At 35.8% G+C, this 27,267-nt stretch overlaps 1 protein-coding gene across 1 annotated transcript in view; it reads right to left on the reverse strand.

Annotated features, from left to right (window-relative positions):
* Window positions 1-27,267, reverse strand: part of ADGRA1 (adhesion G protein-coupled receptor A1) — a 290,403-nt gene that overhangs the window by 108,198 nt on the left and 154,938 nt on the right. The window contains exon 12 of the mRNA XM_049810494.1: window positions 21,897-22,112. Coding sequence (XP_049666451.1) covers window positions 21,897-22,112 — 216 coding nt within the window. The remainder of the gene's footprint in view (window positions 1-21,896; window positions 22,113-27,267) is intronic.

A 27,267-nucleotide genomic window follows, 5' to 3' on the forward strand; every position in this document is an offset into this window, starting at 1 on the left:
TTTGTTGGTTTTAAAAATAAATAAATAAATAAATAATTTACCAGTAAGGTCATCTGTACTGAAAAGGAATGCAACAGCACTAGTGAGGTCACTTGGGTTCAGTATTGGCACCACAGGTACAAAACTAATAAGATTTAATTTAAATCCCTGCAAGAAACTTTTCACCAAGAATCTCTCTCACACATACACACATGTATACATATGTACATACATTCTATAACAAAAATCTAAGTCATTCTACAAATGAATTTTTTTTCACTGCTTTCCCCTGTTTAATATGAGTGTAGGTAGGCAAATACTTTATTCAGTTTCCAGTCCCTACATCCCTCATTGTCACTAGTAATGTCTACAAGTTTGTCTCTTAGAGGGAGAGTAAATGGCATCTCTTCCCCTCCCCACCCCCTGCCTGCCTGAAAAGTCCTGGCTTCAGGTGGGATAGAGTTAATTGTCTTCCTAGTAGCTGGTACAGTGCTATGTTTTGAGTTCAGTATGTGAAGAATGCTGATAATGCTGATGGTTTCAGTTGTGGCGAAGTAGTGTTTAGTCTAAAGTCAAGGATTTTTCAGCTTCTCCTGCCCAACCAGCGAGAAAGCTGGAGGGGCACAAGAAGTTGGGATGGGACACAGCCAGGGCACCTGACCCAAACTGGCCAACGGGGTATTCCATACCATGGGACGTCCCATCTAGTGTATAAACTGGGGGGAGTGGGGGCGGGGAATCGCCGTTCGGGGACTAGCTGGGTGTTGGTCGGCAGGTGGTGAGCAATTGCCCTGCGCATCATTTGTACATTCCAATCCTTTTATTATTACTGTTGTCATTTTATTAGTGTTATCATTATTAGTTTCTTTTCTGTTCTATTAAACCATTCTTATCTCAACCCAGGAGTTTTACTTCTTTTCCCGATTTTCTCCCCCATCCCACTGGGGGGGAGGGAGGGGGGGAGTGAGTGAGCGGCTGCGTGGTGCTTAGTTGCTGGCTGGGGTTAAACCATGACAAAAGTAAACACTTGCTGCCATAAGACGCTGAGAAAAAGACTTGCATGTGCATTGAAGCGTTTAGAAACAATGGTCCCCAAAATTTATAAATAATTTCAGACTTTCACATGAAACAGATTTTGATAAAAGGGACTAATTATTTTTAATTTTCTCAATGATTTTTAAGACAGAAGTTTGAGTTTTAATATATTAAGACAGATAAGTAACTGCTGGTTCCTTCTTTTCTTATCCCAGTATGTTTCTCACAACTTCTTTATATATTATGGTAAATCATGAAGAATTAAAAAGTGAATTTGTTTCAAGCTTTCGAAAAGACATGGAACTAATCTAAACATGTGGAAGAAAGAGCAGCAGTAAAATTTCTTGCTCTATGAGATTGCTAGCTGCTCACCATGTGAAAGTAGGTAGGGCATACTATAATTTGTATTACGTAAATATTTCACATCAAACCTATGCCAACTACAACAGTAAGGAAATTATTTACATAAAACTTAAGATAAATTCTGTTTGCCTTTTTCTTTTTTTTTTTTCTGTGAACAGATTTCAATTTTATTTGCATATCAATTATTCACCCCTTTCAAAACTGACACTTTGATGCATCACTTATAGGCTAACTACTGCAAGCATATTTTAATACTTTCAATTCCTATTTTCTGTTAGTGCAGACTAATTTTCCGTAAGTAGTCTTAAAAAACAGCCATCTGACATCAGACAGGCCTAAACCACATATAGAAGTATATGATTTCACAATAACAGGCCTGCTCACACCTGAGTCCATCGATTCTTATTATGGAAAGAAAGGCAAATATTTCTAGAGACAAAAGGCAGTGATAAATATCTCACTTCTTCTGAAACTGTGGGTATCTAAAGCTCAGATTTATTTCTCTGATAACAGTTAGTAATATTGAGGCTTTAAGAGAGGTTATATTTTACTTTGTAACATGATTTTGTCCATCATTTGGCCTTACTGATACTAAATCTCTTTGCTCCTGATAAGGTCAGCACAGAATGCATCAGCCACACCAAGTAAATAATTATTTATTTCAGCCTCTCCATCTAAATTTGATCTAGTGAACATTTCAGAAAAAGAAGAAAAAGTCAGACCACTTCTAACAAGATTAATGACACAACAGACCTTCATTTTCTACAACCTGCAGTGCTAATAAAAACATAAAGTTATTGCTTGTTCTTTATGCTAACATCAACAATGCAAACAAACCAAGAGCAGGCACTAGTGGGCACACCTTCCTTAATCACAGTCCTTTCAAGAAAAGGATTTGTGGTTTATAATGTTAGTCATATGAGTCATTTTCCCCTACACATTACCACATTCCCAGTAATCAGGAGAGAAAAAAAAGGTTTAATATATCTCTTTGGCTGACTTGCATGAATATCTAAAAATTGAAAATTATTAGCCTCATATGAACTAACCTTTGTCAAAGAAAAGCAGAAAAATATGCAAGTGTTGATTAATGTAATTTACCACAACTATATTGAATTGTTGCAAATAATCAGAGATCCAAGAACCTATAGAAGTACTAGTAAATTACAAAATAACAAAAAGAAAGCTATTCCGTTGTTTAAATATATGACCATGAGAGACCTGACTGGCAGAATGACTGGACAGATGTTTTTCAATAGCTGTACAATATGTGAATCCTTGTACTCTGTTGGTCAGTTCTTGTTAGCAACTCCAGAGGGCTTTTACAATTATTTCTCATAAACTATGCACTGTAAATGCACTGTGAATGTGTACATCTTTTATCCTGTTTCATTACAATAACATTTATTTTTATTGATTTGTATATTTAGGACTGAAGCATGTTATTAAAAAACTGAAACACAATGAGTAAAGTTTTATCCAACTTCTCTTAACTTAAGTCAGTGGTAGTAGTTATTGTAATTTAGGTGTTTATAAAAGTTAATGGAGCGGTTGATATTTTTACATGTTTTATATTTCACATTTAAATAATACAAAAATTTTGCAGAGTAAAGAAATTCTATAGCAATTCAACAATAAAAAGAACTTTGGGCTCAATGTGTACTATGTATAATTTTTTTCCAATTATCTAATCTAGTTGTTTTCTAATTATCTATCTAGTTGTTATTGAGATGGTCTCCAAGGAGTGAGTCTGATGGTCATTCATTGCATTTCTTTAATTTGAAGGAAAATAATTAGTGCTTTCACAACAAAAACACCAGTGATGCAAAAGCAAACGTGAATACTAAATACATGAATTGAAGGCTGCTTGGTTAGTGTTGTACATAAGATAGGTGTAATATTTTGACTGGTTTTCCATGTTTGCCGCAAAGATTTCAATGCAAGCTAAAGAATTTACTATACTTGTGAAGTTTAAAAGTCTTATCTACACATTGTTATCTTGATTGAACTCTTGGAAGATCATGGAAAAAAGAAGAATAGAGCTTCCCCAAAAGGGAACTGAGGAAAGATGTAAAGGGTAAAATTTACAATCATTTTCATTGAACATTGGAATTTTGATCTCTGTCAAAATTCATGCTGGTTGTTTTTTCAAATGTGAAAGCTAAAGTCAATTGCACATAATTTAACGTTATTAATTGTATTTAATTTTTTATTTCCTTTATTACTGAAATATACGTTCCATACGGTTCTACCTCTCAAATTCTCCCAAAACATCTGGAAATACTACTTTCTATCCATGGAAGTCCTTCCCATGAACTCCTGGTAAGGTCTATTTTTGGTATACAGCAACAACCATAATTTCCCCTTTTTTCCCATTATACTAAAAATACATGATTTCTCATAATACTGAGGACACAGGTCGTTCTTTACATAAAATTACTGGGGCAGTATCAGTAGGTTAAGCTCAACTATTTTGCCAAAAGGAGATTGTACCATGCCCCTCTCACAGACTTCTTGAACCAGAATGACATCCTATTTCCCTGAAAATGTTGAGAATCCTTGCTGTTCATTACAAGCCAGATTTTAACCTGAAGATGTATTTTAAGAAACCTTGTTAAACTATGCTTAATTTTTTGACAGAGCATTATCTGATAACCTAGACTGCTAATGAAATCCTCCTCCCTTTTTCACCATGATGCAGATTACTTGTCAAAAAAAATTAAGTTGCATCTCCATTACTCCAAGCTTACCATGTATTTACCAGACGTAAATGGACTCATCCTCTTGAAGGAAGAAATTTCCCTTGCGTCCTCCAAGCAGCAGTAGTTTTTAATCTCAGCATCAATCTGTTTTCAAAGCACTTGACAAAACCAGTTAAAACTTACACATTTATCTATTTTACATGCATTATCCAGTGCATGTACAGTTTTAAAAGCATACACACATTGCTGAGTAGAATGCTAATAAAGATATTGCTGTGTTCAGAGCTAATTTGATTCTCTCTCTCAAAGTTACAGGTAATTTCTTGTAACACCTGACCTGTACACTTTCAACATTTTAATAGCTTTGTCAATGTTATACTGACCTTTGTCAATATCTTATATTAGGCTACCTGTGAAATGGAACTCATGACAAGATTTTGTCCCTAGCAAAATGAATTAGGTTTTCATTGTATTAAAAAAAATAAATAACAGTATAGATACTAAGTATAATGCAGGCTTCCCTAATATCCTGTTTCCTGAAAATTGAGATCAGAATCACCAGACAGTGCAACATATTCTGTCACCTGAGAAACCTTTGTAGACTTCTTTGAAGTCAAAGAAAAACATGGAAGTGTTTGGCCAATACATTTGTCCAAAAGCTTCCCCTCAAACATGTTTGCTAATTGCTTCATCAAGTAGGTGCATAAGCTGCCATTATTATTGCTGTGACAAATGTCATTTGGAATCATTGTAAGAAACCTTACATAAAGTGAGGGATGTAAGCATCACCATCAGTAGTCATAAAGATTTAAAATTTTAGGTACACCTGGATAAAGATACACAGAGAGAAGTCATGTACATCAGTTATCATCGTTAACTAAGTTTTTCTGAGTTACTCTGTACTGGAGAGTGGTTGTAAAGAGCAGTGACTATATGAAATTACTCTGTCCAAGTACCAAAACTCTGAGCTTCAGTGGTGGCTTCAAGGTGGGGTTAGCTGTGACTTCTGGAGTCTAAGGCTGCTGCTCTAAAATTACTTTTTAAGGGACCCACCCGTTCTCCGCTATTTTATTTGGGGAGCTCAGGGAAATGGTTAGGTGACACAAAAAGTCCTCTGCAGAGATTTACAGCTGCAGAGGCAACTGTGTATTACCCTGTTGCTATTACTACCATCCCTTGTCAAGCTAAGTGCCTCTCCTCAGTTAAGATGAGTCTTCATGTTCATAAATGCTTTTCCAGCAATGACATTCTATTCTGATTGTGGGCTAAGTAAACATCCAATACAAGAAAAAAGCCAAACTGCCTTTTTTTTTTTCTCCTCCAGCAAACAGACATCTTTTTAATTTTACCAAATACAATCATGATAAACAGTCTGCCTACTATTTTGTATAGTATTATATTTGTATTATATTTTGCTTGGAGAATCATGGGAAGTATATTCAAACTATTAAAACTTATTGATACAATTCAGCAAAAGCTTTTATATTTATCACGTCTAAATTTCCAATTGGATTTTTTTTAGATTTTAATTGAAAAATCCCACATTCAAAACAATTCTAACTTTGGGCAATCATGACTATCAATTTTTATAGTTACTGAAAATATAATTCTTTTACCAAACTTTCAGTTTGTATTACAAAAAATATCAGAAAAATCCTGTAATGTAGACCTTTCAAATACTTCTCCGTCTAAGGGAGCCACACAACTCTCAATAGGTGACATTCTGACTATATATGATAATAAACCACCAATTTCTTGAAAACCAGAAACCTTAGCAGAACCATCTTTATCATGAGGTTTTCTGCCTATTATAGAATGGCAGTCACCTTATCTGCAGAGCATAACCATAAGCATCACAAGCAGCTGAAGGGCAAGATGTGCCTGACAGCTTCTTTTGCCAAGAGAAGAGAAAGAAAAACATTCAAAACTAGCCCAAAAGAACTAAATATTAGTTTAAGGGATAAGCGTTAGTACATTATTGGAAAAACAAACAAATTACCTGACTAGTTTCTAAAGCACTGCCTTCCTCTAGAGAAAACAGAATGAATGAAAAAATAAATCCTAAAAAAAAAGGACATAATAAACATCACAGTAAAGGAAAGAGAAATTAAAGTGTCATAGAAGAGGTTGAAAAAGTAGTGAAAGAGAAATGTGTGAAAACAGTCCTGATTATCTTAATTTGTAGTGATTATTCTAGATTTTCTCAATCATTAAGCAAATTCCTCTTGGCCAAGGCCTTAGGTCTGACTTAAGTTCTAAGGAATTCTTAGGCAAGGATAAAAAACCAGTCACAGAATATTTTTCAAAAAGACTAACTCTTAAAACATTGCAAGAAGTAGTATTTAAAAAAGAAAGAGGATGGCATTGTGACCTGATGTCAGAGCCCATGGATTTCATAGAGTAGCTGGTCTTAAAACAAATTGTAACTCCTTCATGTAAGATTCTTCTCTTACTATGGATTTGTGTGTATCCAATGCTCTGGGAATTCAATCAGGAAAGATGACCTGTCCATTCTATGGCAATAACCCCTGAAGCAAGATTTACTATGGTAATGCTCCTGCACTTTGTCATGGATTGGGTAACAGGTACAGCTCCAATAGAATCACTGTTCTCTCTGTTCCTTTTCTACAAGTCTCACAACCTGTAGGAATACAATAAATTCCAACAAGTTTGTCTGAATACAGTTAGATATGATGAACCTGAAAATGCAGACACTTCTTTCAAACAGTATGAGATTTATGCCTCTTTACAAAGCATAGCCACATAGCCAGCAAAGCTTTCTGTGATTAGGCAGGAAGGAGCAGGATTTATTCCAACAAATAATAGTCTAACTGAATCAGCTCTAAGCATTTATCTTGCTGCTTAAGGGTTATAATGTGCTTGTAGTATCAAATAAGTACTTAGGAGCCAACACTTTAGGAAATTATAAACAGATATAAGATGACAAAAGCAGCTAGAGATCTTGACATGCGCTGTCAGCAGCTTTATGAAAATTTTATGTACCTGAGGCTCCTCACTGTTAAGTTTTCATTCATTCAGCAGAGTAGACTTATGTGTTTGTTTAGTCTCCAGAGATAAATTTGGAGGAATCATTATGTATTTTTATTAAATTTTATGCTGTGCTCTGCCTGGGTTGGCTGTTCAACCCTGTCATGTGACATAACTCCAGTAAATTTATACTTACTGCATTTTCATTTTATTGCTGTTTATAGATAATAAAAAAATAAAGGAATCATTTCTTCCATCCTTTCTTTCTTTTTTTTTTTTTTTAAATTTATTTTTGTTTAAGAGTGCAAGGGACAGTAAAATAATTGCTAACAAAGCTACTATTATATAATAGCATGAAACTGTTTATAAAGACATCTCAAAGATGTTATGGTCAAGCAAATCACCCTGAGCATGTCTTTAGACTCTGAAACCTTCCTGGCAATTTCTGAGCATTGTGTTTTGCAAACATCCATTTCAGCTGTAATATAGCTTTGAGACCTATAGTGATGCCATGTGATCAAAAGCGTACAGCATTTTTCTGTATGTAGTTCCACAGTTAAAATGATCTACCTTATTTCTTATTGGGATAATGAGAGGTCACTCAGTCCTCCTGCATGGCTTAACAGGTGAAATGGAGAAAGAGGGTGAGGAAAAATGTCTGTGTTTTCAAGAGTGATTAAGCAAACAAAGACAAAGTTGTTCTACGTGGCAGAAGTATTATAGAATGAGCCTCTTACACTCCACAGGAATTTTTGGGAGAAAAGCTGAAGAGTGTACATGTGTTGAGAATGTATGCAAGGGACAACCAAGAAAAGTTAGAGCACATTATTAAAAGTCTTATTTGAAAGTAAATGAATAAACTGTACTAGACATTTCTGTTGATATTTTCCTTCATAACTAAGTGGCCTTAATTCAATTTAGCTGAATTCATTTCCAAATTAATTAAATTCAGCTGAACTGAATTAAAACTACTTTGATTCTGGATAAGGGTGTCTACTTAGGGCTTCACTCAAACACGTTCAAAATTCATTCAGATTAATTTTCCCCAGTGTCTGCATGTAGACAAAGCCCTTGAACTGATTACAAAGGAAAATGAAGAAATGACACATGGAGTGCCATTAGAAACTGTTATTTCTAAAATAATCTCTTCAGCAACTCAGAATTTACTAATTTTTAATGCATTGTTTCAATATATACACATATTTAAACCTACAGAGGAGATACGCTTGTGCTCTCTCAAGCCCTCTCAACTGTTAAGTAAAATGGATTTGGTACCATTATTTCTTTGCAAATCAATGTGGTGTGCTTTCACACCTGCACAAGAGAATGTACCAGCAACACTAATGACACAACGTGAGAAAGAGAGTTCTGGCACTACAAAAGTTTTCCTACACTTTTTTCTTCATAGTTGTGTGAAGACATCACCATAGCTGTATGTGAAATCTGTAGCGTGTTCCCTTCTTGCACTGATGATATATAATTTAGTGTCCTAAAGTTGTGAACCTCACTCCAGTACTTGTTCACTGAGATGAATAAACATCTCCTCCCTGACTCTTCAGGTTATATAACAACTTCACATGACACATCTGGACATTTTCCTACAGAAGGTATATTTCGTCTTTTGATTCTCCTACCCATAGCTCAGTTGCAGAAGACCCATTTCACTTTAAAGGAAGCTTATCCTCAGAGCCTAATAACTATTAAAAACTTCCATTATTTGGACTGAAATATAAGGCCAACCAATTTTACTATTGTACCATTTTCAAGGACACTGTGAAATCAGCAAATAGATGGTAGCTTGTATCAACTGTATACACGTTCCTGAAAACAGAAGGCATATTGTAAAGAAAATCATGACCATCTAGATACCTTACTCTTCCTTGTGGTAATAGTATTTTAGAAGAAGTAGGATTGCCAGGGCATGTCTACTACATAAGCAACAACTGCTAGCATAAGCCTGAACAAATACATTACCATCTATCAAGGATGAGCAGATAATTAGGAAAAGCAACTGGTTACCTGCTCACACTTATAGTGTCTCAGCACTTACTGAATTATCTTATTTTCACTGATGATTTAAGTTTGACATATATTAAAGCATCCCTGAACCTAATGCTAAGGGAAAAATATAACCTTTTAGAGTTTTTAAAATGAAGATATAAAGTAGTACCCTAGTGACTTTATGTTTGCCTCTTTTCTTGTTTTTTTAAAGTGATAACAAGCTGGGTAAGATATTTCCAGGAATTCACAGATCATGAGCCAAAAAAAATAGACTCCTTTTTTAGTGCAGTGATTCCATTGGGGTTACACAACAGTAAATCAGGCCCAAATAGTACGGCAGTAGGTTTTCTGAGTATTTATTGCAGATAGTCAGCTATAAATAGATTTTAACATTCACTGCTAGTTTTCAATTATGTCTAGAGCAACGTTCCACACTTTAATGAATCCCCAAGAAAGAAAACACTGAGAACCACTGTAGCAAAAAGTACCCAGTGAGTCTGATCCTCTTTGAAAGTTCCTTCCTTAAAGAAACTCTAGCAATTGCACTGTGGAGGAAAACTTAATGCTGAAGCTTGATTCTGCCATTTGATTTGATTTGCTATTTGACAGAATTAAACTAAACTCTAAAAGTAAGATGCACTTTATCTCAAATACACTACATACATTCTGACATATACTCCTGTTAGACATTTACTTACTACAGACTTCCTTTAAATTAGACATGAAATTTCTGAAAAGGAAGGATTAAAATATAGATGCCAAATCAATCAAGTACACTGAAAGCCCACAGAGGCTGAAAACCATTGTTCTGGTGAACAGGAGCTGTTAATAAAATAGTTTGGAGTGCATATGTAATCCTACATTATGTGGAAATTAAGAATGTACACATTTAAATTATCAGTACCACTTAAATAGTACATTTCATGTTCTGTGGCATTTCTGTAGATGACTGCTATCACCAGAAGTGCAGTGATAAAGGCTGAAGAAACATGACATAGCTGTAAATAACTCTTCAGTTCAATGAGTCTGATAATTATATGCAACTTTGATAGACCATATTTAGTAAGAGTTTCAAATCTGTTAGACACTTTACACAGTATTGATCAAAGTGAGCTTATGAAATACAGGAGGCTTTCTATAATACCATGTCACGGAACTGTGATTTTTTTTTTTTTTTTTTTTTTTAAGTGTCAAGTCCTAAACTTACTCTTTTTCTTTTAGAGTAGCAGCATATGCTGGTCAGTGAAGCATACACTACACAGCTGTTACATCTACTGTATGACCTGTACATACTGAATTAGCCATTGTGTTTTTCAATTCTGGTTCATCAGACTTTTGGACTGAGGGGCTTTAATCTAAATTTAGCAAAAGAATACAATTCAGTGTTATCTTGTCTATCCATAATTCATAGCCTCCAGCCGGTTTTGATCTAAAACAATTGGCCAACTTTTTTTTTTTTTTTTTTCTTTTAAACAGTAATGTAGGATGTATGAAAAAATTCAGTACAAGGATTAATGGCAGAAAACCTCCAGGACTGCAGTTTGATAATGTATGAATATATAGTTGCGTGGACACAGAAAGGATGTTAACAGATGTGGACTTTTTAACAATCATCATCACTCCTGTTCTCAGGTTTTTATATTTGCATTCATGGTACTTTAAGAAAGAGAATTATTTCTACATCTATGAACAAATGTAATATAATTTAGTGAATAAATAAAAACAAGCATGGTACTGTAAAACTTAATGTATTAAGATGTCTCAAAACATCAGATCTTTTTTTTTTCTCCAAAGAAGGAACCCATTTCTTGTATTGACAATCTTCTGGATACAGTCTGTTGATGCAGAAATCCATAAGGCATACAAAGATGGCTATAAAAGCGAAGTACCACTGCATTTCCTTTTCTCTATATATTTTTCTCTCAAAGCATCTAGCCTATTAGACTCCTACTAGAGGCAGGAAACAAGGTTAAACTGACCATTGGACTGACCCTTCGTGGCTCTGCTTATATCCCTAAATTCAATACTTTTCACTAACATTTGAAAGAACATTAGATTCAAGTTTCTTACTGAAGTACTGAGCCTTTCTACTATTTAAGTACAATTGCAACTTCTGATTAGTATTTTTTTAAAATTACTTTTTAGTCACTCGTTGATACTAGTAGAAGAAAGTGGTACAAGGCCTGGATGAAAAGGCATTTAAAACCATTTGTTTTCCTCAAGTTCATTAAGAAATCTAATTGTCTGTATTTTGTCATAAAGTTCTCAGAAACAAAGCAAAGCTACATATGAGTTTCATTGCCTAAAAAAAAAAGATTGTGAAGCAAATTAACTTCACTTAGAATGACTGCCTGTGTATAAAGGCATACAATGAATATCTATTTAGAATACCTTTCTCTGTAAAACAGAGCATAAGTGCTTCATTAAAAACTAATCTGGCATTAAAACCAGTAAGTTCTTTCATTGATGATTTGGAAACTCAATTAACACCTGTACGTTCCTTCACTGACAGTTTGGGAGTACAATAACAATAATTTAGAATAATGAATTAATTCTTATGTAGAACTATGGAACTTTGAAGATGTGATTTTTCTAACTCACAGCCAGGAATTTACGCTATGATAACATCTGTACTTTTGTAAGTCTGTATGTACTATGTTGAATAGCAGTTCAACTAATTTATGACCTTTCCTTGATATATTAAATATATATTATGCCAACTATACATAAATCAATAATGCAGGAAGAGTTCCCAGTATGAACATGAATCCACATATCAACATTCATTTAGTTAAAAATCAATTTCTCATTGGGATGGGCTCAAGAAATACTATGCACATCTTTGTGAGATGCCCACTGGGACAGCAGTCATGCATGCCTACATCCTGTTTTAAATGTGTAACGCATGACATTCAGTCTAAAATGGCAGACAAGAATGAACAATTACAGTCTCAGTCAACTCTCCTAATAACACAAGTCTTGTCATAAAGTTTTGTGGTTCTTTTTTTTAAACAAATAAACAACTCTCTCCTCCCCCATCACCTAATCTCTCACTCTTCCCACACTCCCCAACAATATACAGTTTAACAGAGCAGAGAATGATCTTATGAGGACTGAAAACCCAGCAAACTGATTCTACTAAGTTAAATATTTTTCCCGTTTCCTTCCCTCACTCTTTTCTACTTCATTTTCCCCTCTGTATTTTTTTTGAGGCGACATTCCCAAAGTTCAGAAAATAGATTAAACTCAGATAGCTTACAGGCACCATAAACACATAGTATTACTTGTCCATGTGTGCACTATTCCTTCCAGAATAACTGTTGCTAAGTCCATATACATAGAAACCAGGACTCCAGTCCTCAAAATCATGAAACTTGCTTTAAAAATCCATAATAACATTATTTATATACATGCAGGCGTATGTGCATGTGTGCTTTAGATGCGCACGTTTACCATTCTTTTCATACAGTAGAGAATGCCAGAGCTTTACCTTGATTTATAAAACAATAATAATAAAAAAAAACTCATATCATTATTTCATCTATGTATTTTTAGTGAATATCAGTGTATTACATCAACAACTAATGAAGAAAATTTTTTACTTCACAAAATTTGATATCTGTTTTTAGACTGACAAGTTGGAACATGCCAAGTACTTCCAGATTCACCATGATACAGAACATCTTTCAAGTTCCACAGAGTGATAACAGTCAAGGATATAAGGAAATATTGAATCCTTTAACCCCCAAAAGAAACTTGACAGATTTCTACTAGTATCTCCATGCTTTTTTTTGGAAGTAACAAAAAAATCAGGAGTGAATTCCTTTGCCCAGTTAAGCTCACCAAAACCACAGAAACAGCATTCTGCCTGATTAAATAACTTCCTCATAAACAGCAAACAACAAGGCAATATTGGCAGTAATATTTTAACTCAAATTTCACTTCCTGTGTCATGGAGACAGTTCTGAAGCATACTAGTCTTTTCACAAATCAACTCATTGGGATAGCAGTCTCTTCATAAGTCACTTTAAAAGAGGTATCCTACATAATTGCACCCCTAGGCCTACACTGTGCTTAAAATATAGATGTAACATACCCACTTCCTGGACTGAAAACTTGCGTTCCATTGCTGACTTCCACTACCTATTCAGTAATGACTATCTATCTGGGTATATATATATATATATATATATAGATATAGTGTCTGGAAAACTCCCACAGCATAAAAATTATAGTGTCCTAACTACCACATAGAAAATCACACAGACTAATTCCTCTACATCCACAAAACCAAAAACCACTCAAAAAAATCTTTGATATGTGACCCCCTATACAGCTGCATTTTCCCTGAGCAGATTAGATCCTTAAGAGAAGCTCCAGCCAACACTATCACTTTTGTGAGGAAAAAGACTGTACCTTTCAGTGAGCACCCTTATGCTGTGTGGTGGGTTTGAATTCTGAACGTCCTCACCTCTGTGCCATTGGCCATTTCCCCTTGATTATCGCATACAGCTGGAGACTGGAAAGTCAGGAAACAATTAGAGTTTCTAGAAGAACCCACATTCAGAAAAAAAATTCCAGCCATATCACCTGCTAATCATCAAAGCAATCTATTTTAGTGAACTGTTTGTCAACATCAAACTATTTCTGGTCCAACTTAAGCCAACAAGAATCAAACCAACCCAATAAAAAAAAAAAAAAAAGAATAACTTTTAAACATACTTTTACAATTAGGAAGATTATCCATTTAGAAATTGGAAATGCCTTCTGTAACAGCAAAAACAGGTAACAATCAATTAGCTAAACAACCATGTAGTGAAAAAAGTTCTAAGAAACAAAATGTAATTATTTATTGGATGTTGAAGTATGCACTGTTAGATGGCATCAATCTTCCTTGGTGAAAATAAAATAGACATTAGAAAGAATTTAGAGAAGAGTAGTTGAAAATTTTCAACTTAGATACAATTCTATAAAAAAATATAAAAAATTATTAGCGTAGTAAGAAAATTAAAGTTGGGGTATAATTCCTCAAATGTCAATGCAGAATTGGGAATTTCACCAGTACTCAGTATTCTACTTGTTCATCATTACCTTTGTACCATTAAGTTAACTTAAAATATGTTTTAACAATTAATGTACTGTGTTATTAACTGTTACAGTGTCAATGTGGTTTTGTTATGAGATTTATCTTAATTAGTGTACAAACTATTATTTAACAGCAGAATGCACATGAAGGAGTCTGATAGTTTATAACAAGGAAACTAATCTTACAATGCCCTTTGGGAAATCCCAAAGAGAACTTTTCTGTAACAAGAGCAATGGTGCAGAAAATCAGAAGAAAACAGTCTTTTACCCAACCACTGTGGATGAGAGAGTGACAGCATATCTCAGATACATATTGACAGCACACATAAAATCAATATGATTCATGTTTGTCCAGGAACAGAAGCTTGTTTCACAAGAAAGCAAATGTGAGTTGAAATAACAGAATTTTATATAAAATACAAGTTATAATTTTCACAGTCCTTTTGTCCTTGTATTTATTCTCCTCCGGCTATTCAGATTTCTTTTAACTTCTTCACACATACAAGTTAGAAGTCCAAACTGTACACAGCATTAAAGGAAAACCAGTTAAATAACTTTCAGTTTCAAACACAATACATGTCTCTGAAACATCAATACCATAAACAGTGAAATTCAGAAAACAATTCTGGGTGGCTGATGTTATTTGCAGAATAAGTTTTTTTCCTGCTAAAATAGAAGTGGCAAAGGGCATGATAAAAAAAGAAGTGACATGAGCTTGTTATTACACGTTAAAGTTTGTTCTAGGCACCTATGAAACGGAATAAAGTGATATATTTTTTCCTACTTTCAAAAAACATAATGTATATTAATTTTTATATGTTAAAACATATGTTAAAAAAATATAAGAACTGTAGAAACCCTTCCATATACCTAAAATAGTTGACATTTGTCACACATGCATGAATAGTATTTTGGCAGTTTCATTTTCTCAATGTTTAGAAAGACCTGCAAGAGCAGGATAGCCATCCACATTTTAAAAGACCATGGGAGCATGTGCAGAGAAAAGAAGGTATATTAAACATAGAATACCAAACTACAAATGTTGAGGGTGCCATAGTAGGCATAAATATAAAGACATTGTTTGAGAAGGAATAGTAGTAAGAGGTATGAATATACAAATGTGTGATTTGACCATTCTGGAAGAAGAAAGAGAGGGGCAGTTTGTCTTGTCTGTTTTTTGATTTTGAAATTAAACCCATCTAATCAACTGAATGACAGATATTTCTGCTTTTTCCATAGCTAGTACTCGGTGTGAAATCTAAACACACCTGCAAGCAAATTAATGCCTCCACAGAAAATACTAGTTTATATATCATATTGCTGTAATTCAAATTAAGTGGATTCTTCCCAGATCTTTTTTTTAGTACTAAACGCTTTTACTTAGTTTAAATTTTGGCTGTAATAAGAGAGATACCAACAGCTACTTTTCTCTAGATATTATGTCTAAGAACGAATAATATAAAAAATTCTTTTTAAATGTAAAAACTATAATGAATCTGATTATTCAGAATATTGAACAAATAGACATCTGCATAGATTCTAAATCACAATAAAAACCACTATAGAATAAAATTTAAAATTATATTTTAAAGACAAGAAACCATGTAGAATAAATATGAAGTGATGGAGCAGGTAAAATATAATGAACTTTAAAATCCCTACATCACATAAGATATCCCTTTGTGACAGTACCAACAACCTATGCACAGAGAAAGAATAAACAGAATTAGAATGGTTACTGTAAAATCATTATACAGAATTTAGAGCAAAGCAAACTTTTCCATAAGTTCCCAGAGAAAATTCTCAAATTAATATCAATATCCAGTACAAGAAGAGCAAAATGATTTGGGTGCTAAGATACACAAAGAAAAGAATAGAGAAAAGAGAAAAATGGGCAAAAATAGACAGTTCCCAAAGGAAAAGGAACAGTGCCAATTCTGATGAGTAACATGAAATGTCTTGATCTGGATGTTTAATCATAACATATTTTACAATACTTGGAGAAAAAAATATTTTGAAACCGAAATAAACTATAATATGTATACCAGCATTGAGCCCAGTGTCCCACTGTAATACGCCATACATATAAAACTGAGAAACTAACTTTTGTTTGGTGGTGTCCTGCTTCACTTGGAAGTGTTTTCTTTATTGCATGTTTTCTGCAGTTGTAAAACCCACAGATTCATCTAAAAGAAAGCAATAATCTTGTACTAATCTGTGTGATACAGGCATACTCGAAGTTCATCATTGTCGTGGTTTAACCCCAGCCAGCAACTAAGCACCATACAGCCTCTCACTCACTCCCCCCCCATCCAGTGGGATGGGGGAGAAAATCGGGAAAAAAAAGAAGTGAAACTCGTGGGTTGAGATAAGAACAGTTTAATAGAACAGAAAAGAAGAAACTAATAATGATAATGATAACACTAATAAAATGACAACAGCAGTAATAAAAGGATTGGAATGTACAAATGATGTGCGGTGCAATTGTTCACCACCCGCCCATCAACACTCAGTCCCTGAGCGGCGATTCCCCACCCCCAGTCCCCCCAGTTCCTATACTCGATGTGATGTCCCACGGTATGGAATATACCGTTGGCCAGTCTGGGTCAGCTGCCCTGGCTGTGTCCTGTGCCAACTTCTTGTGCCCCTCCAGCTTTCTCACTGGCTGGGCAGGAGAAGCTGAAAAATCCTTGACTTTAGTTTAACTACTTAGCAACAACTGAAACCATCAGTGTTATCAACATTCTTCACATACTGAACTCAAAACATAGCACTGTACCAGCTACTAGGAAGACAATTAACTCTATCCCAGCTGAAACCAGGACAATCATATTTGATGAGGAAAGTGCTGTAATACTCTCTAAGAAGCCATGTGTGCTGGGAAATTAGAGGAAATCATGACAGAAATAATGATGCCAACTTAATTCATGCTATATTTATGACACCTATCAATTTACTAGTTATTGCGCTCTAGGAAAAAAAAAACCAACAAAATCACCCCAATGATATATGGTGGCACACTGTAGTATAGCAGTATTTTGTTGGGTAAGTTGGCTGGTTATTTTGTTAGTATGGTGTATGTGGTTATGGAACTTGTCAGCATGAATCTTTTCAACAGGATAGTGAAAAACATTTGTGCAATTTTTTAATGTAGAAAGAAGATCTGGATTGGGGAACATTTAGTCTGATAGACTGGACCAGAAAAATTAATCAGAAGTAGACATCTTCTGTGCAAGTTGCAGGAAGTATTTTCATTTTGTATTATTTTAATTGGGTTCACAAATTCTATACATTAATTTGAATTCTAAATTTCCTTAGCTGATCTTATCGCCTTGAAAAATTCTGTACATATGCATCCTGAACATGGAAAAACGTATCTTAAATGGATAAGCAACTCAATGAAATTAGTAACAATAAGCAGATGCTTAGATGAAAGTACTTTCCATAACCAGGTTCACAGGTGATTAGAATATACATACTATTACAAATTGCCAGTGCAAGAGGAAGGTCCCTGTTAATGAACATGTATGAGCTAAAGAGCTAGAAGAGAAGTTTTTAAATGCTTCTGTTGCTTTTATTTCACTGAAAGAGGACAAGACATTGCTCAAATCTTAGTCAAAACTAATTGTTTTTGAAAAGTACTGTAAGAAACCACTTTGGAACCTACAGCTCGGTAGCGGCACATCGTACACTCTGGCTTTGACACTTCCAGTGTAAATTGTAATTATTATTTATATAAGAATTAGTTCTTGCATTAATGAGAAACTTAATTATTGCACACTCTACTAAGCAGCTTCCAAATGGATATAATTAATTATCTATAGAGATCCTGAACATTTCACATATAGTAGATTGTAGGAAAGGCACTTTCATTATGAGACCTATTTTCTGCACCTTCAAACTTTCCCCTTCACAATTCCTCTTTGGGTTTTTAATTCTGTGTTTTATCCTACCCTGAATGCCTTGTCACTTGGTGAAAAACTTTGTTGTTTTTTCTGCACTCCTGTTAACTTTTACATATGAATTTACTATTATTTATACATTATTTGTATGGTCTGACATTCAAAATTTATTTTGTGCAAGAAAAAGACTTTTCTTACATACTGATTGTATATTTTCCAGTAAGTATCTGAGACAAGAATATTTCTAAAATTGTATAATGTCTCAAAGTGGTATAAGCAACTTATCATAGGATTTTGTCAAAGCACTTTAGAATTTTCTTTTTGGCGGCTAGCATGTCTAGTACCAATCATGGTACCAATTTAACTTTAAACACTTTATCACACAGCCATCACCTGTAATACAACCTGACCAAACAAAAGGTCAGTCTGGCTCAGAGCATATAAGAAATAAATAGAATTGAAAAGTTAAATTGAATGCATGGAGAATATTATGAGGAATTAAAATTTCAGAAGTCAGGGATTACATGTGAAAATATAGATTACTGGAATTTTGAAACTTGCTAATTCATTCGTGTGTCAGAAAATTAAAGAGAGGAAAAGACTTTTTATTTGACAAGTGTTTTCAGTGAAGCTGAAACTATAAATTATGTTAATAAAATACTTTGTTAAAGTCCAAGCATGAATACTGAATCTACAGTCCCCTATAAACTACACACTTGATTATGATAGTAAAGGAGGTTTAAAGATTCATTTTATGTTGAAGTAATTTTAGTGAGCCAGAGGAAAGGTTAACTGTACAGCTGATTATCTTTGCACACTGGAGTTAGTTTACAGGATTAGGCTGGAACAGAGATTAGGTTCAAAGTATGCTTCAGGTCTGATATAGAATGGGAACCAAACACTGGATTCATACTGAATGGCACTGAAATTTCATAAGCTATTCTCACATTGTCCAAGTTCAAATGTTACAGCAGCCTTGTTGGTGTGTCATTATCATGATATCCTTAGACCACAGCCAGGTCATGGGACAGAATTGTGCCTCAGCTGGGAAGATGGCCTTAAGCCTAAGGAGATGAAAACAACCACTGTGTCAAAATACAATCCACGGTATCAAAAACTAGGAAGACATATCTGAGACATTTTTTTTCACCCAGTAGAGTCCAGCAAGGCAGCAAAAGCTCCCCACTGACAGCAGAAATGGGATCTAAGAGAAGGAATCTTGGTCTAAATCCTACCAGAAGAAACTTTTGATCTGCAATAGTGATGATTCTTTTCAACCTTTCAGGTTGGTTACTGACTACAGTGTTGAATTAGATTTAAAGATAAAAATTTGTGTATTCAACTGCAATAATATTTTGCTTTAGGGTATTTGGAAACACTGCAAGTTAGTCTATAAAAGACCTACCACATATTTGAACTGTAAGTGGATATAGGTATACTTCAACAGTTATCTCCTGAACTTCTCTAAATGGTGGATCTCTTTCAGCGCCTTTTAAATTATTTAATTTTCAAAGTTTATTCTTTTTAAACTATTTTTATTTATTTATTTATTTATTTATTTAAGTTTTTAATATTTCTTCCCCTTTTGGAGGCTCTCTATCCTATAAAAACAAGATCAGGTTAAATTATGTACAGATAACCACTGACTAAATTTGTATCAATTTTTAGCATTGCCAGGAAATATCATTGTGGGTAAACTACATAAGTTTTGATCGTATTATTAAGATAGTTTGTGATCATCTATTTCAGTCTTCTCCCATAAACTGCCCCTAAATTGCTTCATGAGTATTCACTTTTTTAATTTATTAGTGCAATTAGTGCAAGTCTGTTAGTAACAGACAGATGGCATAAACAATTGTTCATGCTTAGTGAGCAGATGATTTACAATATTATAAATTTGAAGAGGGCGACACTTTTTAGCACAAAAATGTATAAAGATTCTCTTTTAATAAGCTTTTTAAGGACAGCTTTTCACATTTTTATAAGTAAATTACATTCATAATTACCATTTGTACTTAGTGATTTTAATTAGATATTTTTCTTCTTTATGATTAAACCTATGCTAGATAGAGAAAGAGTCTAAGAATAATGTCAGCATCTAAGATGAAGTTCTAGAGAGTCAGACATAATAACAAGTAATACTTTAAAACATAGTACCCAAACATTGGTAATCAACCAAGCAACTCGCACCTCCCTCACAAATTCTCTATTTTCCTGAACTTTGCATAGCACAATCAAGTAGGTTTACTGTTTGTCTCTATTGAGCAAATATAGAAATAATTTTGCTAGTAGATGATGATAAAGAATCCCATTTTCTGTTATGAGTTACAATTCTACAGATCATTCTATTAAAAAAATGAAGAAATGCAACTCATTTCAGAATGAATTTAAGGAGTGCTCAGTCTAAAAGTTTCAGAGAGAGAGAGTCAGTAGAGTTTCCCTTCTGTATGCTGTATAAAGTCAGCTAGGTTCAAAATACATTAGGAAAGATTTACTGAGATCTTTATATTGTGACATTCTGCCAACATTTTAGAAAGGGGCTTCAAATAAATATTCTAACTTTGCGTATTTGACACATGCATGCTGATAGGAGAGAGAAGAAATTTGCATTTATGGTAGAACTCTTTATAACAGGAGAGACACACCAGTGCTTGACCATCAAACTTTCAAGAGATTAATTTACTAGAAATGTCGGTACTCAGTTTCTGAAGAAATACATAATACGTTGGCAGAGCTGATAAAGAAAACTTTCCAATTCATGTAATTCCATGTATATTTCTATATCAATACTACTATTCCATAGATTGCAGAGTATTCCAGGGTTGCTTCTTGCAGAAATCTTGTATCTTTTAGATCTCCAACATTTGTTTTTTTGTCTTATGGATGTCAAGCTCTTCTCTTTTCAGAGGCAACTTTCTCTTTCTTATAAATAGACATGTTACCAGTGTCCACAGAATTAACTCCACTGCAGGAAATAAATTTAACCTAAACTTCCATTATTTTGATGACTCCTTTTTACCAGAAGATCCTGAGAGCACAAACTACCGTATCACTGACTGCATAGTCCATACAGGAGATTAAAATGCACCAAAGAGAAAATAACTTCAATCAAAATACTTTCAAAGTTCAATAAATTAGTAATATTGTCCAGAAAATATAATTTTATCATAGTAAGTATTTCAAGAAATAAGGCTATTAAACTGAGATTCATCTGAAGGATAACAAAAATTCAACTCTGCAATACTTAAATTTAATAACATGCTCAGCCAAATGCAAAATTCTATTTCCTGCTAGATCAAAATTTAATTGTTCCACTTCATTATTTGATAATAACAGTGCATTCTATTAAAAGGCTTATTTATTATTGTTTTTCTTCAGCTGCTACTCAAAAACTCAGGCATAACACTCTCGCTCTGTCTAAATTTTAGAAGATAGAGAACGTAGTATTTTTTAGTGGAAGTAAAAGTAATTTCCCTAAAAAAATACATTTTTGCAACGTAAAATCCCCTGAGAGTACTTCACTAAAACAAATATTTCCAAATTACTTTAAAGAGATTGCTTACACATAGAGAAGTTTGCAGAACTGGACCCAAGAACAAGACATTTACTCATTTCTATTCACATCCTGAATTCCGCCTGATTACATTAATAGAATATCCGTTAGCACAACAAACTATGCTACACCCAGTACACCAGTTTAAGGCCACTTACATGTTGAAATTGTTAATCACAATGCTAACAACACATAAAATATACATTTTCCAAGTCAGTATTCTGCTTAAAAGTACTACTGAAAGCACACTGAAATAGGTAAGTTATATTTATGATTGTACTGACTTACCCTGGTAGAAGAATTTACCAAGGAACCATTCAGATTGCCAGTGTTGCACTTGAAATTCAAATGTTGATCAGGATGGTGATTTGCTTCCCAGCTTCCTAAATCACGCACCACTGACTTGTCAGAATTTGAAGATATTTTCTGGAAGGCAGTGCAAGTCATTCCTGTGAAACTAGATGGCTTGATCATAAAGGCCTCCAGAGCAATATTACGAGATACCTGTGAAAACATTGAGAAGCAGATATGTTGCTAACATATTAAGCATAATTACATTATTACATATGCATTGTGTATTTACTGTATATACTTTATAAATGATTGTGCATGCACACAATTCCATATATATTTATAAGGTAAGAAAGAATACATAACATTTAAATAACTGATCTATAATTCTACAACAGCATAGTGGGTTTGTTTGAATCTTCTTTAGGAATGTATCAGTTTATATCAGTTATTACTTTATCGGTTTTGTAATTGTGTCATTATCAGCTTCAGTGCAATCAATCCTGATTTAAAGTAACACAGTTATAAACTGAACTAGCAACAGCAGTAATAGGAATTTTTTAAAAAATGAACAAGGATGTGCTTTGTACCTCAGTACTGAAACAGAAAGCTTCTTAGCTATTTGGTGGATCGATCTTGTTCTATTAGAATATTGAACATGACTATATGGTTCAATGCAATACCACATTACAGGTCTTCAGCCTACCCTTTAGTGAGGTGATGTGTCTAGATGGAGATTGTAGCACAGTGCACAGATATGCACCTCAATCCTTAAACTAGTATATACATTTCAGCACAGTCCTGTGCATGAGATAAATAGCTCATGTCATAATCAGGTTGACTAGCTTAGACTTGCATCACACTGATTGGACTACATGGTTTCTGCTTCAAGGCATAGATTGTTTAGTGGTCTGCGAGTGTCTGTATTTTGCACATTGATTCCAATGTAAATGTACCCAAACTAAGACACAAACTATCAGGTTTATCAGAAGGATAAATGTACAAATGTGGCAGTTTCATATTACATTGCTTCTGTTATGCAAGCTAGCAATACAGAAGAACCTTAAATCCATTTCTTAGTTAAAATTGGTGTGAATCTTTCAGAATTTGGGGCATCTTGCTGACAAGAAATGACTTCAATGAAGAAAATAACATTAATTCATACTAATAAATGAATCTAAAGAAATTTTTTTGCATAAAAAAGTAAGGGCAGGAGAGGGGAAGCCTAACCGTGTAAAAGTCATGGTACCAGAATGAATTAAATCTTAGCATGAGGCACACTGCATGACTTGCTGGTCCTCTTTTGAACTTATGAAATGGTTTTCAAATGCACCTTCTTCAGTCACTGATGATCCTGCATATGTCCAGAATGAAAGTACCAAAGTCTCATTAAACAACTGATAGAATCATAGAAAGGTTTGGGTTGGAAAGGACCTTAAAGATCACCTAGTTCCACCCCCCCTGCCATGGGCAAGGACACCTTCCACTAGACCAGGTTTCTCAGAGCCCCATCCAACCTGGCCTTGAACACTTCCAGGGATGGGGCAGCCACAACCTCTCTGGGCAACCTGTTCCAGTGCCTCATCACCCTCACAGTAAAGAGCTTCTTCCTTAAATCTAATCTAAATCTACTCTTTCAGTTTAAAGCCATTACCCCTTGTCCTTCCGCAACAGGACCTACTAAAAAGTCCCTCTCTGGCTTTCTTGTAGGCCCCCTTTAGGTACTGGAAGGCTGCTGTAAGGTCTCCCGGAAGCCTTCTCTTCTCCAGGCTGAACAACCCTGACTCTCTCAGCCTCTCCTCATAGGAGAGGGGCTCCAGCCCTCTGATCATCTTCATGGCCCTCCTCTGGACTTGCTACAGCAGGCCCATGGCCTTCTTATGCTGGGGGCCCCAGAGCTGGATGCAGTACTTCAGGTGGGATCTCACCAGAGTGAAGTAGAGGGGCAGAATCACCTCCCTTGACCTGCTGGTCACACTTCTCTTGATGCAGCCCAGGATACAGTTGGCTTTCTGGGCTGCAAACACACATTGCTGGGTTACGTTGAGCTTCTTGTCAACCAACACCCCCAAGTCCTTCTCTGCAGGGCTGCTCTCAATCCACTTATTGCCCAGCCTGTATTTGGGCTTGGGATTGCCCAGACCTACATGCAGGACCTTGCCTTGGCCTTGTTGAACTTCATGAGGTTTGCATGGGCCCACCTCTCAAGTCTGTCAAGGTCCCTCTGGATGGCATCCCTTCCCTCCAGCATGCTGACCGCACCACACAGCTCGGTGTCATCGGTAAACTTGCTGATGGTGTACTCAATCCCACTGTCCATGTCACCAACAAAGATGTTAAACAGCACCAGTCCCAATACTGACCCCTGAGGAACACCACTTGTCACTGCCCTCCACTCGGACATCAAGCCATTGACTGCAACTCTTTTTGAGTGTGACCATCCATCCAATTCCTTGTCCATCTGTCAAATCCATGTCTCTCCAATTTAGAGACAAGAATGTCATGTGGGACAGTGTCAAATGCTTTGCACAAGTCCAGGTAGATGACATCAATTGCTCTTCCCTTATCCACCAACACTGTAACCCCGTTGTAGAAGGCCACCAAATTTGTCAGGCATGATTTGCCCTTAGTGAAGCCACGTTGGCTCTCACCCATCACCTCCTTATTTTCCATATGCCTTAGCATAGTTTCCAGTAGGATCTGCTCTATGATCTTGCCAGGCACAGAGGTGAGACTGACTGGCCTGTAATTCCCCAGGTCTTTCTTTTTCCCCTTTTTAAAAATGGGGGTTATGTTTCCCCTTTTCCAGTCAGTGGGAACTTCCCCGGATTCCCACAACTTGTCAAATATGATGGATAGTAGCTTAGCCACCTCCTCCGCCAGTTTCCTCAGGACTCAGAGATGCATCTTATCAGGTCCCATGGACTCGTGTACCTTCAGGTTCCTTAAATGGTCTCAAACCTGATCTTCTCCTACAGTGGGCAGTTCTTCATTCTCTCAGTCCTTGCCTTTGCCTTCTGCGACTTGGGCAGTGTGGCTGGAGCACTTGCCAGTGAAGACTGAGGCAAAAAAGTTGTTGAGTACCTCAGCCTTCTCCATGTCCCAGGTAACCAGGTGTCCCATTTCCTTCCAGAGAGGGCCCACATTTTCCCTAGTCTTCCTTTTATCACTGACATACCTATAGAAGCTTTTCTTGTTGCCCTTGATGTCCCAGGCCACATTTAACTCTATCAGGGCTTTAGCTTTCCTAACCCAATCCCTGGCTGCTTGGACAATTTCTCTGCATTCCTCCGAGTCTACCTGTCCTTGCTTCTACCTTCTGCAGGCTTCCTTTTTGTGTTTGAGTTTGTCCAGGAGCTCCTTGTTCATCCATGCAGGCTTCCCACCGTTTGTCTGACTTCCTCTTTATTGGGATGCATCGCTCCTGAGCTTGGAGGATGTGATCCTTGAATATTAACCAGCTTCCTTGGGCCCCTCTTCCCTCCAGGGCTTTATCCCATGGTACTCCATCAAGCAGATTCCTGAAGAGGCCAAAGTCTGCTCTCCTGAAGTCCAGGGTAGCAAGCTTGCTGTGCACCCTCCTTGCTGCCCTAAGGATCTTGAACTCCACCATTTCATGGTCACTGCAGCCAATGCTGCCCTTGAGCTTCACATTCCCCACCAGCCCCTCCCTGTTGGTGAGAACAAGGTCCAGCATAGCACCTCTCCTCATTGGTTCATCCATCACTTGGAGAAGGAAGTTATCATCAATACATTCCAGGAACCTTCTGGATTGCTTATGCCCTGCTGTGTTGTCCCTCCAACAGATACTGGGGTTGTTGAAGTCCTCCATGAGGAGCAGGGCTTGTGAACATGTGTCTGCTCCTATCTGTCTATAGAGGCCCTCATCCACCTGGTCTTCTTGGTTGGGTGGCCTGTAGCAGACCCCTACTAGAAAGTCAACTATCTCTGCCCTCCCTTTAATCCTGACCCATAAGCTCTCAGTCAGCTCCTCATCCATCCCCAGGCAGAGCTCCATGCACTCCAGCTGGTCATTGACATTAATTTTACTTTTTGTTGAAATTAGACAATGTCCAGAAGCTCTCAATATATTTTTTATACTTTTTACATAAAAGTAGTATGTATATTACTTTTAAAGTGGAAGTAGTGTAAAGATTATTTCCAGTTGTTTCTAAATTCCTAAACCATCCCTTTTTTAGACTGAATTTCCACCTCTCCTGTCCTTGCCTGAAGGTGATTTTTTTCTACACTTGAATAAAAATGCCAAAGATCATTAAGAATCCAATAATGTTTGTATTAAAAATCCAGTGGCTGTTTATTGAAAAGTCCTAAAACCTGAAACTAGGTTTACCTGGATAATTTTTTATACCATCTGTAGATAGCCTTTAAAGAAGTTACAAAATTTACTGCTTGCAGGAATCAAGCTACATGACTCACTTAAAACTCCTGTGTGGTAACAGGTTTTCTTTAAGCTTAGGAAAAGCAATTTAATTATTTACAGCTTCATGTTTCCTGCCGTAGAATGGGCATAACACTGGTTCCCTGCTTCACATTTGTGAAGTGATGGTGAATAAGATGTTTGCTAGATAATGTTGTAATGAGGATTCAAGTGATTTCACAACAGTGAGCCCTATTTTTAAAATTTTGAATATTAAATTCTTTAAATACTTGGGGCTTTCCACTCCCAAAATATACCTATAAAGGCCTGACAATGTTCAAACAGTGTGAACATGCCATTCTCAGCATATAGAAACAGATGGGTAAAATGCACTGCAAACCAGCGTTCATTATGTAGGACTGTAAAATGAGCTACAAAATGGATACAGATGAACTCAGAGTAAAATTATCCATGGAAACAAGCCACAGTCAGGTACACGTTGTGAGAAGCCACAAGATAATCTTGTCTCTAAGCAGTACAGATACAGAAAATGATAATTTCATGTCCATTTCCTAAACCTTAGATAAAGGCACCACTCAGCCGAAGGACCAAAGGGGATTGTTACCTGGGTAAGCTGAGAGCAGCGCCGAAGTCTGCAAAAACCAAGAGCACATACAAAAAGCCACGTTGCAATTAGCCTAAAATATTCTGACAGTCCCATCAGCTGGAGAATGAAATGAAAACTCTTCAGGGGTGGGTTTTAAAACTATTGCACATGCCTGAGACAAGACCATTGAGATAAGTTTTATCATCAGCAGGAAGTCTTCCTTTTCAAACTGCACATCTGATATGTATGCACAGAAATAAAACAAAAGCAGGTGCAAAGAAGCACTTTGGAGCAATACTGAAGGGAAATTAATTTGGGGGTACTGAGGCATACAGATCCACCCCAGGAGCTCTCAGCTGCCCAGGGCACCCCCCACCTCTCTG

The sequence above is a fragment of the Accipiter gentilis genome, chromosome 9 (assembly GCF_929443795.1).
Source record: "Accipiter gentilis chromosome 9, bAccGen1.1, whole genome shotgun sequence".
Taxonomy (NCBI): domain Eukaryota; kingdom Metazoa; phylum Chordata; class Aves; order Accipitriformes; family Accipitridae; genus Astur; species Astur gentilis.